Consider the following 17,169-nt stretch of genomic DNA (forward strand, 5'->3'; position numbering starts at 1 on the left):
TCATGCTTTGTGTGTATATAAAAAGATCTTCTACACTTTCCACAGTATGCATCCGATGAAGTGAGCTGTAGCTCACGAAAGCTTATGCTCAAATAAATTGGTTAGTCTCTAAGGTGCCATAAGTACTCCTTTTCTTTTTACTGTCATTTTAGTGCTTGTTCTTTAAATTGGTTGTATTTAAGTGTTAAGTGCAAAATGTTGATAGGGAATGTTTCGGAGAATTGAATTGTATCTGACACTTTAAAAGCAGAAAGGCGCTGAGATCACGGGGGCTAACTAATACTGGAAAGTTCGTAGTGACTAAAGTCAGTGCAGTGAGTTTGGTGGGTCTTAGTCCAGTACTCTGGAGATGTGGCCACAACACATGTTGTCTCACACAACCACAGTGAGCCAGAGAAAGCAAATCTGTCTCTCCATATGGGAAGTGTTTATACTGAGGAAGTGGTACTTCTGCCTTGAGGATAAAATGGAGGCTTAACAAACTAGCAGTCTGGAAACCAGCATTAAGTTCAAACCCCAGTCATTATTGAGAGGAGAGATGATAAAAAGAACTAACCTATAGAGTGAGTTATAGAGGTCTCACTAGTTAGTGTCCCAGCTGTGGTCATGAATGTGCCTGACCTCTTTGCCTTGTTTCACCCACTCAAGTGATTCCAAGCAAACCATTAATGGTTTCTCATGTCTCTTTCTTTCTTCCTTTTAGATCAATCATGATGCTTTGGTCCACACACCCTGAAGAAGACTCTGCTACCAAAGTCTTTATTTCCAGCTAAATATACCTGGCTGTAACAGCTGCCATGGAAACGTGCTGTACAGAGGATGCCGTTGGAACCAGCTCTCCATCTGTCATCTGCAGGCAAGTTGAGGGAGGAGACCAGAAGCAGGAGGAGAGCAGAGTAGGTGACCGGCTGCCTGAATGGAGCGATGCTTCTGTTGCGGCTGTGGAGCAGGCACCCCCTGGCAAGCTGAAGAAAACTGCCTTCAAGCTCTTTGGGGGGAAGAGGAGCATATGCACCCTGCCAAGCTTCTTTGGAGGAAAAAATAAAGGCCAAGGGAAGGGAGCCTCCAAAAAGGGTCTCAGTAAAAGTAAGACGCACGATGGGATCAGCGACGTTGGGTATGAGGATGGGAAAGGGAGGTTGCAGTTGGACAGCCCCTTGAATGGAGGGATGGACTCGCATCCTCGCCAGCTGCCAAGCTCTCAGAGCGCTCACTTGGCAACAGACGCCAGCATCAAATTTGAGTTTGGCAGGCAGGAGAGCTCTCCCCTGGGGAGTGCCGAGGGCTTTGAGAAAAAGCCCAATGGAGACAAATCGTTGTCCTTCCCTAGACCCAAAAAAGGGCTGAAGGGGCTTTTCAACAGCATCCGGCGCCACAGAAAGAACAAAGCTGCTGAGTCTGAGAAAGTGGAGTGGGCCGCTGATTGCGGGGATGGAGAGCAAGCCAAGAAGACTCAAGGGGCGGGGGCTGAAACGCAGCGAGCCTCTGAGGAGGAGAGTCCAGGAGGCACCCCTTTCCCCGCACCATGCACAGGGAGCTTGGATGGTAACTGCTCACTGAACACAACGACCAACCTTGGAGAAAACACCGACTGGCTCGTGGCTGCTCAAAGTAGCTCGGAAGGAGATGCAGCAATGGTGCCTGTGGGCAAAGACAATATTCTAGATGTGAAATTGGACGCAGAGACTATTGTCTGTGCCGGCTCACCCTGTGATGGCCTCCCTGAAGCACACCATCCTGACTACCCAGACAATGACCCCCCTTCAGTACACTCTGGAGACCAGCTCAGCTTGATCTTTGGAGATGTTACTTCCCTTAAAAGTTTTGATTCCCTCACTGGGTGTGGAGACATAATTGCTGAGCCAGACATCGACAGTATTGCTGAGAGCACGATTTCCATAGAGCGCAGTAGAGATGCTGCCAAGAGAAGCTCATGCCTTGTCACTTACCAGGGAGGAGGGGAGGAGATGGCCACGCCGGAGGAGATAGAGGAGTACCTCCAGCAGCTGTGGGAGGGCACCACCGAGGTGGACAGCCGCTACGAAACCAAGCTGCCTCAGCCCATAAACAGTCCCAAGCTGCTGGGAGTGAATAGCAAGCTGGAGACTTGCGGCTTGCATGAGGAGGTGGCCCATCTGTACGCTGGAGGTGTGATGGATGATGTAGAGCTCTTAACGCCGCCCAGTGACCAGCAAGAATCTGCTCCCAATAGCGATGAGGGTTATTATGACTCTACCACACCGGGGCCAGAGGATGAACTTGGGGAAATCAAGAAGGACCGTCTCCCAAGAGACAGTTACAGTGGTGATGCACTTTATGAGTTTTATGAGCCCGATGACACCCTGATGAGCCCCTCTCTCGGGGACGAATCCTTATTTGAGAGCAAAGCATCTCATCCAGAGATCTTCAGCCATTTCTTAGACTTTGCTGTCCCTGCCGAAAAGAACCTTATTCAGATGATGGGGCAGAGCAGTGGAGTGATGGAGACTGAGGAAGAGAGGCTGGCTGCTATTCAGAAACAGCTGCTGTATTGGGAGCTTCAGAGGGAACCAGTTGCAAAACAGCTGGACGTCCCCAGCAAAGAGAAATGTCCCAGAGACAAGCAATACATTGAATGTAATACTAGAGCAGCCAAATTGATTGGCAAAAATCAGAGTTGCCTTGGTAGTGAGCAAGTTGCTTCTCCAGTTTTGAGCAGAAATGTAGATGCTGGGATTTCAGTGTCTGGACTGGAAAATCCTGAGTGGAGGGACTTTCAAGGGACACTGTGTCCAGAAAAGTATTACAATGGCCAAAAAGCCCAAGGAAGTTGCCTTATTCAGCTCATGAAAAACAACTCTGTGTTTGATTCTGATTTGGATCATGCAGTGTTTGGGGAACTACGTAGCTTAGTCCCAGCCAAAACTGTGACTGTGACCTATCCCAGCTACAGAACACATGACCCCGATAGCTGTTTGCAAAATGAACACCACAGCAGAATGGAAAACTGCCTCAGGGAACCCCAGACAGAAAGTGAATGTGAACCCGAGCAGGCTGTTAACTTCTCTCAGGCGCTGGTTGAGTTCACTAGCAGCGGCACTCTCTTCTCCAGCCTCTCTGAAAGCCTTGGTAGCTCTGATTCAGGTTCTTCCTTCACTCAGAACCTTTCTGTCCTTCCAACCATGGTCACTTTTGACATAGTGGATGTGGAGCAGGAAGGCGAGGGAGAATGTGAGCAGCATCTGGAGATGAACGCTGACGAGGACATTGCTGCATCCTTTGAGGCCTTTGATGACAGCTATGTGCAAAAGGAGTCCTTTGCCGAATGTGATGAACGAATGTTCCTGGGGTATCCCCAAGACTCTTTCCAGAGCTGTAACTGGGGTGTTGGCAGCCTTCCCCGTCATTTGCGCCTGCATGGCTTGAACCCCTCCCTGCCAGCACCGCTCTCTATCAACAGAAGAAGCAGGTCACTTGACACAGAGAGCTTGGAGTTGGAGCTTGCAGATATGCCTCTCTCCAAGAATGGCCTTAAGCCTTGTCAGCTCTGGTCTAAATGGGACAGTGGCAAGAAGGACTCTGTCCCCAGGGTGAGCAGAAGCAAGGAGAGCATTCAGCTGTCTCCTTCCGAAGGAGGAGAAGCTGATGGGGTACTTACCTGGCCAGGGTTGCAGCATGTGGAGTACAAAGCCGAGCTTTCCTCAGGGGGAGAGAAACCGTGGAGCTGTACTCTGACTGCAAGGGCTGCCGTTGTCAAAGGCAGCTGGGATACATCTGAGCAGTCAGAAGTGGATTCCCCTTACATGTCCCTTGGATGGAGCAATGCCAGGGAGACTCCGGACAGGATGCCCCAGGATACTGGGGCCAGTAATCTAATGCTTCAGACGCCTAGACATGTGGTCAGACCATCCAATTTACCTCTGCAGACTGATACAAGAGAGGCCCAAGAGGTGTCTAGCTCCTACAGGTATCCTAGAGAAAATATGGCCAAAAAACTGGCTTGCGTGCTATCTTTGGGAGAAAAAGGGGCTGACTTACCTCAGAGCTTCGCTTTCACGCAGTCCCCTGATAAATCAGCAAAGTGCAAACTTGCTGGCATTACACAAGGAACGTTCCAGTTTCACGATGGCACTGAGACCTTAAAACCCTCAGATTGCTTTGCTGAACGTTATGGAAGCTCCAGTACAGACCTGCTGAAAGGGGGACTCGTACATGGGAACACGCTGCCCGTTAGCTGTCAAAGCACTACAGTGAATGTAATGGTAGCCAAATAGCTAATACTGGAGGGGTGGGGGGGGGGCAGCCAAGGGTTAACTTTCAGGGAGGGGTGGGGTGGCGGGAGAGGGAAGATATACTTCAGTGTGTGGTTTTCATTTAGAATTGGTCCAACAAAGATTAACTCTTCTTTCTTGCAGTTGCAGCTGGGTGCAGTATGTAGTCACTCACAATGCTGCTGATGTTCTGCACTGCTGTGGGTGCTCTGTTGTGGTTTTGTGTAGGCCACCTCCTAGCGTAGACTAATGCTTGAGGCACCAGTGTTTGTCAGTGTGAACCACCACTCTGTTGACTATAATAAACTGTGCAGAGTGAGTATCAATACATAGTGCAGTTGCTGTTGGAATAAAATCTCCTGGAAATAGACTCCCTGTTCAGGCTAGTTTTCTGCTGATCTATTTAAAGGAACACCATCAACTGCCAAAAATCATAACTCTGAATGTTTTTAACACAAAATGGCTGTAGCTGTACCATAAGAGGGATGATAGATAAATATCTTCCCAATGTGTTTGATTTGTGAATTTGGCAACACTTGATACATACTCAGATTTGTGGTTTCATGTGTGTGGTCATTTCCCCCCATTTATGTGGAACTTTCACACCGTGACATGGGAAAAAACAGGAAAAAGTGGATGTAAAACTACAGATTGGCAGGGGACTTGAGACAGGTGCAGTACCTGAAACTATTTAACAATTAGAGCAATATTCAAAAGGAATGAAAGCTTTTTGTTACTATTTACTTTCTGTGAAGCTTCTTTTTGACAAATTTTGGAATGTTTTCTCCACTTTCTCTCATCACCGCACCTTCCCACTGGAGAAGTGAGAGAGAGTATGGCATATGCATATCATGTTTCTCCCCACCAAAGCAAAAATCATTCAAAAAGGGAAACATTTCAAACCAAACCAAGAACTTTCCTGTAGGTTTTCATTTTGGTCAAAAAGATGTTTTCCGTTGTGTGTAGCAGTGGGAAGGGAGCTTTCTAACCAGCTCTGTTTTTAATTCACTTTATTTACACCCCCTCTCCAAAAAAAAAAAAAAAAAAAAAAAGCAACCTGCATGTTGATGGTGTCCCTTTAAGAATAGAATGTCAACAATACCCTTATTTCTTTGGAGTGATCAAACTTCATGGTATATCATGTTCAGATGAAATATTTTTCTTATGTGCTTTGCCCCAGCTCCCTAAGACATGGGACATGATTAATATCTTTTATGTAAGCTAAATTGGATCACACCTGTAGCTGTTAAGTTGCAGATGTTGATACGTTTCTTCAAAAGGAAGTTTTGTGTTTTGGATTTTTATTTTCTTTGCATAAATTCATACGAGGAAAGTATTCTGTTAATTGGAATACAGGATGTAATGCAGCCTAAATTAGGCTTCACAATTTCTTTCTCCCATCTGGAGGAAACAGCTGGACATAGTGCCACCCTTTTGCTCCCACACCTTGCAGGGGAGATGGAGGAAGTAGCAAGCTGCGGAGATGCACTTTACTCTTGAGAGAGGGCTGTTTGCATTGACAAAGCTCTTGAAAGCACCTGTTTCGGGCTATTGGAGCAGAGCACATGTCTTCACCCAAGGAAACTCCTTTGTCCTTGTCAGTCTTAAATACATGATTTCAGTCTCTTATATAGATCTTTTCCTCTTAACTGGGTCTTGCTGAGTCTCTCCATGCCTCAGTCAAGGTTTATATTCTTGGACTTAATCTGGTTCCTGGTGGACTACAGTGCACTAAAAAAATTGCCCTTTCCTGGTTTTTTGTTTGTTTGTTTGTTTGTGATGCAGAGAGACTTTCTCAATGGTTTAAAAATAAAATTGCAAAATTTTAAACTAGAAATATCAGGTCCTCCTCTTTCTGCCTCCTTTTGGCAAAATCTGTGGAAGATCTAAACAGTGATGTCCCACATGTATCTTTTTCTCACATACTCTCCCCAGCTAATACTGATTCTGAAATGTGCATAAATTCCAGTCATATCAGATAACCAGGCTACAACTCTTATCCCATAACCCAATTACAAATATGTTTCCAATTTGTAGTGTAGACTGGAGCTTAATGGTTTTGTATACCCAGGCTGAAAGACCCATCTATAATACACTTTTGGAGTCATGTTCCGAAGTGGATTAGCAAACATCTGAATTGTAACCAGGTTTCTCCACTGTCACTGTATTTACAGTGTTGCCAAGGTATGAAATGCTGATGCCTCCAGCAAAGAAAGAGAAGCGGGGCTCTGATACTTCAGTGGAAAAGAGAATATAAGATACTGTCTTTATACATTCACATAGAGCAGCAAAGGGCAAAAACATGCTTGCTTTTTGTTTGGCAATTCACTTTAAAAAAAAAAAAAAGGAACTCAAGATCAAGAACATCCATTTCTGGATTAACACTCCTTTCCTCAGTATTATTGCATTGGTAACACTGTGCGAATGTTACCACGTAGGGCACGTTGTGCTACATTCTTCTCCCTTGCAATCATGCAACCCTCTAGAGGGGTGTAGGAAGGATTGCATAGAACAAATTCTGCTCTTAGTTACAGTGAAACCCCGCCATCAGTAATTGAGAGTTTATTCATCATTGCACTGAATTTCTGATCTTGGTGTGTCAGTCTGACTTAATCCTATGAAAAGCCTAAGAGATAGCGGACAAAAAGAGCCCTGTTGGCTTCAAACTCACTGGCAGAACCTCCTTTCCTGATTCAGGAATAAATCCCTATTTAGCATGAGCTTAAGTCCCTTTGACTTCAGTGGGGCATAAGTATATGTTTAAGTACTGTCCTAAATGAAGGTCTAGGTGCACTAATCATCAAAATCTCTACTAGGACTTACTAGATCTGGCTGAGTCCAGATCCCAACTTCGTAACTCAGATCTGTTTCTACCTACTGCCATTCAGAAACAAAATGTTTCCAGCGTGATCCAAGACATTACTCCACAGAAAAGTATTTGTAACATTCACTCTCTCTTGCTCTGAGCAAGTCTCTTACGCTAAATTTTTGTTTTTGTTCTGAGTATGTCACCAAAGACCTCTTGTGGGTGTGGATTTTTGTTTTGTGCTTTTTGTTTTTAAATGGTGCAGCCTTTGCCAAAGTTTTGGTGAAGCATAAATGTGACAGTGCTAAAAAGAATGTTCACTTACGAATGCATGTCTCTAATAATAAGCATTTTGGCTGTAGGTACGTGATGGGAAGACCTGTTGTAAACTGTTTCTATAAACTAATGTGAAGGCAATACAGCTAGGACTTGATAATCTGACTTTATACCAAAGGTTTTTCTTCCATTTTTTTCATAAATTCTTAATTTGATTTGAACTCCAACAGAGAAAATTGATAAAATTATATATTTCTAAGGCATTTTAGTGCTAATTTGCTGCGTTATTGGAGTATTCTGCCCCATTAAGAAATAAGAATTTTCAATATTCTAATTAAATTTTTAAAATACAACTGGGAAGGGGACATAATACTATGAGGTTTAATCTACAATGCTCCTAAAACTCCTGTCTATTGAGGGGAAAATAGGACCAGTCCTCCATGGTGATAAAACTTCTGGTAGAAATAATCTTTTAAAAAAATTGGACTATAACTTTTTAATTTAAAAAAGCTGATGGTTTGAAATGACAAAAAGTAACTTCTTAAGTGCTTATTAATAAAACCAAAAGTTTCAGAAGCTCACTTCAAGTTCCAGCTTATTTTGAGCTTTGTGGTAGGGAAAGGAATTAAATTGACAATGGAATTGCAAGTTCTTACTTCAGCAGAGATCTCGGGGAACCCACTACAACTTCTCCAGTCACGTGTCACTAATTTCATTCAGCTCCAGAGCATATGGTATGGGTAAGGTCACTGGTCTTTCTCCTGCCCCGTTATTTTAAGGGGAGCCTTCCTAACCTCATGGTAGAAACACCAGCTGTTTCAATTACAAACCTTATTTCTCTCCCCCCTCCCACCCAGTGGCCCCCCAAAAATAGATCTTTACAAAAATGGGGCAGATTAAGGATGGAGAGTTATCCTTAACTTCTAATTTCCTAGCTTGTCAGTTGATTACTAAGCATGCATAGTAGCTGCTTTTAAAAAAAAGTTAAACACCTGTGTCACTTTTTAAAAAAAACCCAAAACTATTGGGATTGACCAAAGGAATGATACACCCTCTGCTGGTTTTGGGGCACTCTGACACCACAAAAAGCTTTTCTTGGTTGTGGGGATTTTGGGGAGGTGTGGGGTTTGGCTCTTTCACCCTGCTTGACTTACAGCATTTTTAAATAAAATTGCAATTAAGGTCCATGGCCAAAATCTTCCAACCTGGGTTCTTCCTGTTAGGCACCTAACTAAGGATGGTCTGACTTCTCAGTTAGTGCTCATCATATTACAGGATCAAGCAATCATCTCTTTACCTGGTGGAAGTTAGGCATCCAAATTGTAAAATTTTAGCCTAGGTATTCAATGAAAGTGGTGTCTGAGTCCGTAATTAACTGTCAGGAGCAGCCAATTGTCCTGCCAAGGCATTAAAAACAGCAGGACTTCAGTACACATGGTATTTGCACAAAATGTCTTGCCCTTACATGGTTAACTGTGGCTATTGCACATGCAGTCTAAACCACTGACATTCAGGTCAGACTACCAAGTAATTCTGTATTGCATTTGGGATTTTTTTTTATACATATGAGAGAGGTCAATTTTATCTATTTTTGTATAGTTTTACATTTTATATTCATAGGGGAAATTTTATGGACTCTTCTTTTACTCGTGCATCACGATGCCGTGGTGTGGCTTACAGTGCTGACGAAGAAAAGGCAATCGCTGCTGCCACCACCTGTGTGATGAAGAAACCATCTCGCTTCTCTGCTACATGCTGAGGGCTAATTCTGAAGCTCGGAAGCCGCCCCCCTTCCTGCCATCCACACGTTCCGTGGACACTACTTAGATCTTCTGACACCAGAATGTCTCATCTGTCAAGTGCTGTTTTTAGCTTTGTTTTTAATTCCAGTCTGTGGACTGTCTCTGTCTCCTCTCTGAAAGAATCACTGACTGTCTTTTAAAGCTAGAAAACAATGGTGGGGGTTTTGTGTGTGTTTTTTAATGTTTTTGACTTTATCCAGCAGTGGCCATTTTTGATACCTAAATAAGCTCTGGAAGGGAGTTCTGTACTTTTAAGGACCTGCCCATCTGGGAGGGGAGATGGTGGGGCCAGTGAAGCTGTCAGGAAAACGAAGGCAAAGCTCCTGTTCTGTGGCTGACAACAGTGTGGGCTGGGCTGGGGCTGAACGTTCATCCTGAAGAGTGGGTGTCCTGGCTCTTAGCCAAGTCTGCAGTAGTAGTGCTGTTTGTTTTCTGCAGCCTTCTTCCCTCCAGCCGGGAGGCAGAGAACAGGGGTGTGCTCACAGTTAGGTTTCCTCAAAGGGGAAGAGGCTGTCACTGTTGGGCCAGGCAGTGAAGGAGGCAACTGCATCCCCCTGGCCCTGTTCCTCCTGCTGGGCTGAGCAATGGGTGCTGCCCCCCCACTAATTCTAACCCATCCGCAGGAGTGACATCCCCTGCTTCCTTACAGTGCGTGGAGCATTACCTGTTCCCAGCATGATACAGAGCTGCTCCTCCACTGGGCCTCCAGCCAGAATGGGACTAGTCAACTGCCTCACCCTAGCTCCTGCTCTTCCTAACTCTCCTGCCTCCTCAGCACCACCACCAACTTCATTCCTCAGCAATCACCAGAACCCTGGCTGCTTCTCAGCATTGTCCAGGGAAATCTTTACAACCCGTGGCAACTATGATGCTAATTTTAAGGGCCCTATTGTTTACCTAGTGGCTGGTCATGGTTTAAAGGAACATTGTGAGTAAGCAAAGTTCTGAAATTTCATTGTTAATGTGCTTGGGATTTTTTTTTTTAGACTTCAAAGTTTGATTTCCTCTTCCCCCACCTTGCAGGATTTGCAACCCAAGCACAGTGGCATGGAGTATGAGGCCCAGAAAGTGAAATGAGCTAGGAGCAGGGAGTGAATAGTCAAAATTTATGTTCACTGCTGAGCAAAAAGCAAATGAAGTGGTGGAAAGTTAAATTATTAACACTGAACGTAGAGTTTTGTTTTAAATTTGAAAGTGATGGCAATGCAGGTGGAGATACTTGGCTGTGCATGGGGTTTGTGTCTTTAATTAAATGACTCTTAACCTGACAGTGTTCCTGTTCATTATTGTGTGTGTGGTTTTTGTTTTATGAGTTTTGCTTCTGTTACTGAAATGCAAATTGGGTGGAGGGCTGCGCTGCTAACATTCCTGGGGCATTTTGACCCACACTTGCTTTTAACATTCCCTGATTCCCCCTGCCCTGCCTTAATTCTGAAGGTATTCAATCTTATGCAGTTATTTGTAGTGTCTGCTAAGCTGTATTTAGGCAGTGCAGCTCACTTTTCCCTGCAGATCTGTGTTATTCTAGAAGTTAGAAAGGGAAAAGACCCATTCAGTTATCCACCCCATCTCCCTGCCACTATCGGATAGTTCACTGCGATGCATTCTTTATAGAGTCCTTGTCCTTAGACATTCCATTGAGATGGAAAATTGCTTGTTCCTCTTTCTCTGCGGTCCCCACCACTCCTATTTTGTCACTCTATTGGCAAGCAAACAAAAACAAATGGATAAGATTATGTTTGGGCAAAGAGGATAATTGAGGGATAGAGGGAGGCACATGTCAGTTGTAAAGAAACCAACCTTTTTGAAACTTCCATCAGTTCTGCTTAAGGCACTAGAGAATCTCCCCTTCATGCATGTGGCAGAAGTAAGTCACCTGTTTCCACATATAACTTCAGAACATTACAGACTGGAACCCTTATATGTTCTGCACAGCTTGAGCCAAGGGAAGGCATCTGGCATCTCCCCTACCCCTTTCTTGATAGCCAATTGTTTCATGTTTTCTTTTTTGTCCTTGACACGACTAGTTATTAAACTTTTAAATGTATTTACTGTGTTTTAAAATGAATGTTTCTTTCACTGAATTCTAATGAATAAACTTCAGGTTTTTAGAGGACACCCATTTTCATTGGTGTATTTTGTTTGTTTTATTGCTCAATAAGATCTGTGTGTTTCTTTGGTATTATGATTGAAGGGGAAAAGGCTTTTGAAAGTAAAGTGGAAAGTGTTTGGGAAGAGTGTTTTTTAAAAAAATAATGGTCTGAGCCCAACTCGCTTTGGCTACTTTCAAACACTTAGTGTACCCAGCCAGATTACTCTGCCATATTAAATTAGCTCTGCAAAATAACTATAATTGAAAGCACTGGATCTAAAAGTCAGATTTTCTTTTTTTTTTTTTCTAAAGTACTCTGTACTACTGTTGCTCTGCACAACAATAAGCAGGAGTTTCATGTGTTTATGAAGAGAACATATCCCTCGATTTCATCAACTGAATAATTGAAGATTTGCTCTTTCATGGACATACATGGAAGGCACTGACACTTGTTTCCAAGTAGAAGCACAGAGATTCATAGGAACAGCTCTTAAGTGCTGTGATTTCTTACTACTGGAGTGTCAGTGAGCAAATTTTGGGAAGCTGCTCACCAGCTTTATCAGCAATAGAAGGAGCAAAATGAACGCTTTGTCTCCTCTCCTGCCCCTTTAGCACATGCACATCAGTCACAAATGTTTATCTCGCAAACAGTTTTTCTTGGCTGATTAGAAGGTACAGTATAGGGAAGAAATGGGTTGAAAGAATCACTTTAATTTGTATGAAAAAGGACCCTGTGACCCATGAGTTGTGCACTGGTTAAAATATTTGCTGCCTAATAACCTTATTTCAGAATGAGAATACCCTATATCAGTATAATTACACTGCTGTAATAATGCTGGTAGATTTCCTTGTGTAGAGAAGTCCTAAAGCTGCATGTCTGTTGTTCCCCCTCTCCCAGGCTGTGGCCAAAACACTGCAAAGTCTAGAGAGTTCCCTCATCTTCCATGCAAAGGAGTGCGCTACTAAATGTGTCTAAAATTCTATGGTATTGATGGAAGCTGTAGCTTGCCAGAGCTAGTAGTCAATAGGTATAGACAGAAGGACTATTTCATCAGATCCTGAACTTTAGCTAATGGTACCTCTGACATTGTCTTCTTGTGATGACATTCATGTACGTGAACTCTTATTTGAGAATGGAAATTGCTAAAGCTGTGTGTGTGTGTGTGTGTGTGTGATGGGGTTAGGTAGCAGGGGGTGCTATTCAATTTCTGCTCCTAATGATGTTTGTCTTCCAGTTTTAAAGGGCTGTTTAAAGGAACAGCATTTGTTCTGAAATGCTGTACTTCTGCTGCACGCTGCTCTGTCTGGTCACTGGTTACTGCCTGGTGCTGGTCGCTGCCATGGCCAGTGTTTTGAAGGTGAAGTTTCGAAGGCTTACTAGGAAAACATTCTAAGCCTGCAAATGGTAACCTAAGGCACATGGCAACAGTGAATCAGGCCCCTGGGGATGTGAATCAGCTTGATTTCGTTCAGGGGCCATCTTACTATTAGCTGGACAATAGCTTACTTTACAATAAGTAAAGCATGTTAAAAGACTAACTCAGAGGTTGAGCCTTACACCTGAAGAGCTAAGCAAGGAACAGGTGGAGAAAAGTAAAACTCATAGAGTATGGATGTGAGCAGTGGTAGGGTGTGTGGGAAAGGTGATTGGGTTGACAGTCTGCAATTATCTTTCAGAACTACCACAAAAAGAATGCCATGGGGATGTTCAGTCCTTGTCCAGGACAGACTGTTTTGCTTGAAAAAGGTATTTGTTTAGCTCAAATGATAGAGGCCTGAGCTTTTGATGCTGAAAGTCTGGAGTTTGATCTGCACTGACAGCCTCTGATTGGAGGTAGTTATACAGAGCTGTAGTTGCATGACTGGGCCCAGCAGTATGAGGGGTACAAGAGTGCCCCCAAAATCACAGGTGGACATTTCGTGTGGGATCCTGCCAGTAACTCAAGATACTGTTTTGGAAGCTGCTTGTGTAACACAGGGTTTTGTAAAGTCTCCCAATCATTTTAAAATGCACCAAACCAATTAAAAGAATAATCCCCATCTCACAGGAGAGGGACTGAATTTGTAAAGAGACATAATTATCTGTAATGTATGACAAGCTGATACATTTAGTGTCTCCAGAGCAGTTGTCAAGGGAGACGGGGCTTCTCAGGGTACTGGCTTGGAAAACCATCATTGGAAAGTCAAGACTATTGATTATGCTGAGGAGAAGTCTCAACCTTCATCTATTGCAGATCAGAATGGAATGCAGATCAGCATTTAATCTCTGCTATTAATAATGCTTCTCTTTCGCTGTCCAGAAGCGCCTTAAAGAAACAATGTCCTTTTTGTAGCACTGAAATTTTTTTTTTTATATATACTTCTTGAACGGTTGAAGATTGGGTGTCCTTTATCTTTTCTCTCTTTTGGCTTTCCACTGAAAGGAATCATTCACTTGTGTATTTGCACCAGATGTAAACAAAATTGGCAAGGGACCTTTAAGACAATCCCAGGGACCCTGTTGCAATAGTGTTTGCCTCTTTATCTAGCAATCACATAATGGTTGGAGCAGCTTGCTCCTTAGAGGATTTATGAGTGTCAGGCCGAGATATGATCCTTATTTATTTAAGATGCAAACAGGATTTATCATGGCAGTTGACTTTGATCAGGGACCAACAGATGTGCACAATGATTGGTTACAGGTAAAACTGCTCAGTACTAGATTAGCAGATGCTCCGCTAACCCACCATCTGTTCTCTTTCTTTGTCCATGCCATGTTGCCCTGGAGTGGGTGTCTGTAACCAATTAGAAACTTTAGTGCACATAGAAATCAAAATATTCCCAGCTTCATGTAGATCAGCAATATTTACACTTAATGAGAGGCAGTGGGGAAAATACCAACAGGATGACCAGTCCTTAAAAATACCATTTATTCTGATAACTGTAGGAAAGCAACACTCTTAATGATGAGCTCGTGAGTTCAGGAACAATTGCAAACTTATGAGTCCTTATTTAATCTCTCCTCTGTTCTCTGCTTTGAATCTCTGCATTTAGAATGTGGCTTCTTCATTTATATGAAGTTACATTAGACTCTCACTCAACTTTTATCTTTGCTCTAGACTTATTTGCATAGACTTCTAAAGAGCAATCTGGGCAGAGCAGTACAAACACCCTGTGAGCTTTGGATGGACATAGCAGAGAAAGACAATGTTCTGCCAATACTTTAAGGGTCTACTCCATGAATTTCTCCCCCTGGCATAAGAAAGACTCCATGTACATATGCTGCAGAAGGGAAGGACGGTTTAAACTCACTTACGTTTTTCCATTTAAACAAAAATGTGTTCTCATTTCCACAGCCAAGGAGGGAGGCAAGATCTCTTGGACTCCTAGATTTTAAGGCCAGAAGGGACTATCATGATCATCTAGTCTGAGCTCCTGCACATTGCAGGTCACAGAACCTCACCCATCCACTGCTGCAATAGACCCATAACCTCTGGCCGAGTTACTGAAGTCCTCCAATCTTGATGTAAAAACTTCATGTTACAGAGAATCCACCATTTATTCTAGTTCAAATCAGCAAGTGATCCATGCCCCACACTGCAGAGGAAGATGAAAACCCCACAGGGTATCTGCCAATCTGACCTGGGGGAAAATTCCCCAAGACCCCAAATAAGGTGGTCAGTTAGACCTACCAGCCAGACATCTAGGAAAGAATTTTCTGTAATAATTCAGAGTCCTTCCCCATCTAGTGCTGCATCCCTGATGGCTGGAGACATTTGTTAATAGCAGTCATGGATGGGGCATATGCCATTGTAGCGAATCTCATCATACCATCCCCTCCATAAACTTACTGAGCTCAGTCTTAAAACAAGTTAGTGTTTTGCCCCTCCCCTGAGAAGGCAGTTCGAGAACTTCATTCTTCTGATGGTTAGAAATGTTCTGTCTAATTGGCAGACAACTCTCACTTTCTGCTGATAAACATAGTGGATGAAATCCTGGCCCCATTGAAATCAACGGGAATTTGACTTGACTTCTATGGAGCCAGGATTTAATCCAGTGAGTGTATGTCTAGTATAGCCTTCTGTTCAACTTGTATGATTTGAAACGGGAGGAATGGTAGAAGACCTCATAGGGATGACTGGGAATATTCCCCTCCCGGAAGTCTTTTGAGAATTCCTGATGCTTGTGAAATCTGATCATTTCTAAGGCATAACATTCACTTCAAAAGAATGTGTATGAAGCCTGAGGATAAATAATCTAGCAGTATCCAAAATGAGGATGAACTTGAACAGAGGAAGAGGCCTTCCATTTGGTGGAGAATTTAAATAAGGGCCACCTGATAACTCCACCACATCACTGCTGTCCTGGTTAATATTCAACCACAGAGTTAATAGGTTGGCCTGAGAAAACAGCTGGTAAGTATCATAGAGGCAGGAGCCTGAGAACAACCTATGGATGTGAAGTACATGCCTATGGCTGATACGACTTTTGCAGATACTGAAGCAATTTAGATGTCGAATTTTCCTGCACATCTTGGTCTCTCAAGACTTCTCAGTGAGAATATTGATAAATTAGGTTAATGCCAGAGGGGAAAACCAGTTGGTGGTGGTCCTGCTTTGAGCAGGGGGTTGGACTAGATGGCCTCCTGAGGTTTCTTTCAACCCTGATCTTCTATGATTCTATGAAAGGAACAGTGAAAGCAATGTAGGAAGAGGTGCCATCAGTTAAACAATGTTTATGTTGAAGGTGCATCTGGTGCCAAAGAGAAGCAGTTGCCAACAGTTTGCTAAGCAAACTGCAGAATAGACATTTATTACTGGCTTTGTTTATCGTCTTAGAACAGACAAGAAAATGGTGCAGGTTAAAGACCAAAGGTGGAGAAGGGTTTGGCAGAGACAGGTTTGTTCTGAGCACTGGAACGGGAGTCAGGAAGGTTCCAATCCCAGCTCTGCTCCTGATGCCATCTGTGTGTGGTGGGCAGGTTACTCTCTACTCAAGGCCTGGTTCCCCTTCAGACAGGGCTGATGCTCTTTACCTCAGAGGGGAGCTGTGAAGATTAATTAGGTAATCTATGTAAAGTGCTTGGAAGAGGAAAAGTGCTGTATTACTCCGATGAGGAGGCTTTCAAGGCTTTTCAAGGTTCACTCACATGACCCTTCCCTCAAATGGATCAAAGAAGGAAGTTACAAAGGAGGCACCTGAGACCAGATCTTGAGAGGGACTCAGCACCACTCAAATGTTTGGGCCAGCAGGGAGGGGATAGGTCATCAGCTGAATATTTATCCCTTGGGACCAATGTCCGTAATAAGTGATGTGTGCCCTGCTGTGATCTAATTAGGCTTAATTGAATTGAAGAAGAAGAAAAATAAAAGGAAGAGGGCAGAGGGCAGGCAACAACTGGCATTGACTGATGAGGTACAATTATGGTTTTTTTCCATTTCAAATGAGGGCAAGGTTTGAAACATAATCAGCTGTGAGAATTAAATACTAAATTGTGTTGGGTGGCTCGCTGACAACAGCCTCTCCTCCTTCCCTCAGGTACAAGGGGGAAAGGACACAAACCTCTTCTGGAACCACATCTTGAAAGCTATCATTCAGGGAAGAATCTCCACTTCTAAAGAAAATGCAAGCTCCTTTCGGTATGCTTGGCCTGAGGAGGAATTAAGGGATATGTTTCCAGGCCTGAAGTTCAAATTTGATCTTTTCATTCGTCAGACTTTTCCTTTATCACTTAACAGTGATTTACAAAAAAAAACATATGAGAGGAATTTGGTGTTTCTAATCTGTTCTGAGAGAATCAGATAATGTAGCAGCTGGGCAGGCACAGAGCGGTCAGTTTTGCTTGGATGCATCATCTCCAAAAATAACCCCCAAGTCTGGCCATTAAATTGCTCTTTCTAATGGGTTTTCTGTTGGGATGGATTAGGTGAGTTCTGTTCCAGTGTATTAAACAGCAAAAGGAAG

General features: G+C 43.4%; 1 protein-coding gene across 10 annotated transcripts in view; it reads left to right on the top strand.

Annotated features, from left to right (window-relative positions):
- Positions 1 to 17,169, top strand: part of AMER1 (APC membrane recruitment protein 1) — an 84,666-nt gene that overhangs the window by 16,131 nt on the left and 51,366 nt on the right. For 4 of the 10 annotated variants that reach the window (XM_073361062.1, XM_073361059.1, XM_073361061.1 and 1 more), the window contains exon 2: positions 704 to 3,946. In XM_073361062.1, coding sequence (XP_073217163.1) covers positions 798 to 3,946 — 3,149 coding nt within the window. In that variant the 5' untranslated portion in view covers positions 704 to 797. Of the gene's footprint in view, positions 1 to 703; positions 4,236 to 8,952; positions 11,257 to 12,903; positions 12,974 to 16,543; positions 16,571 to 16,743; positions 16,845 to 17,169 lie in introns of those variants that run through there. The other 6 variants (XM_073361052.1, XM_073361053.1, XM_073361060.1 and 3 more) reach the window with 5 other exon arrangements.

This window comes from Lepidochelys kempii, chromosome 9, assembly GCF_965140265.1.
Source record: "Lepidochelys kempii isolate rLepKem1 chromosome 9, rLepKem1.hap2, whole genome shotgun sequence".
NCBI lineage: Eukaryota > Metazoa > Chordata > Testudines > Cheloniidae > Lepidochelys > Lepidochelys kempii.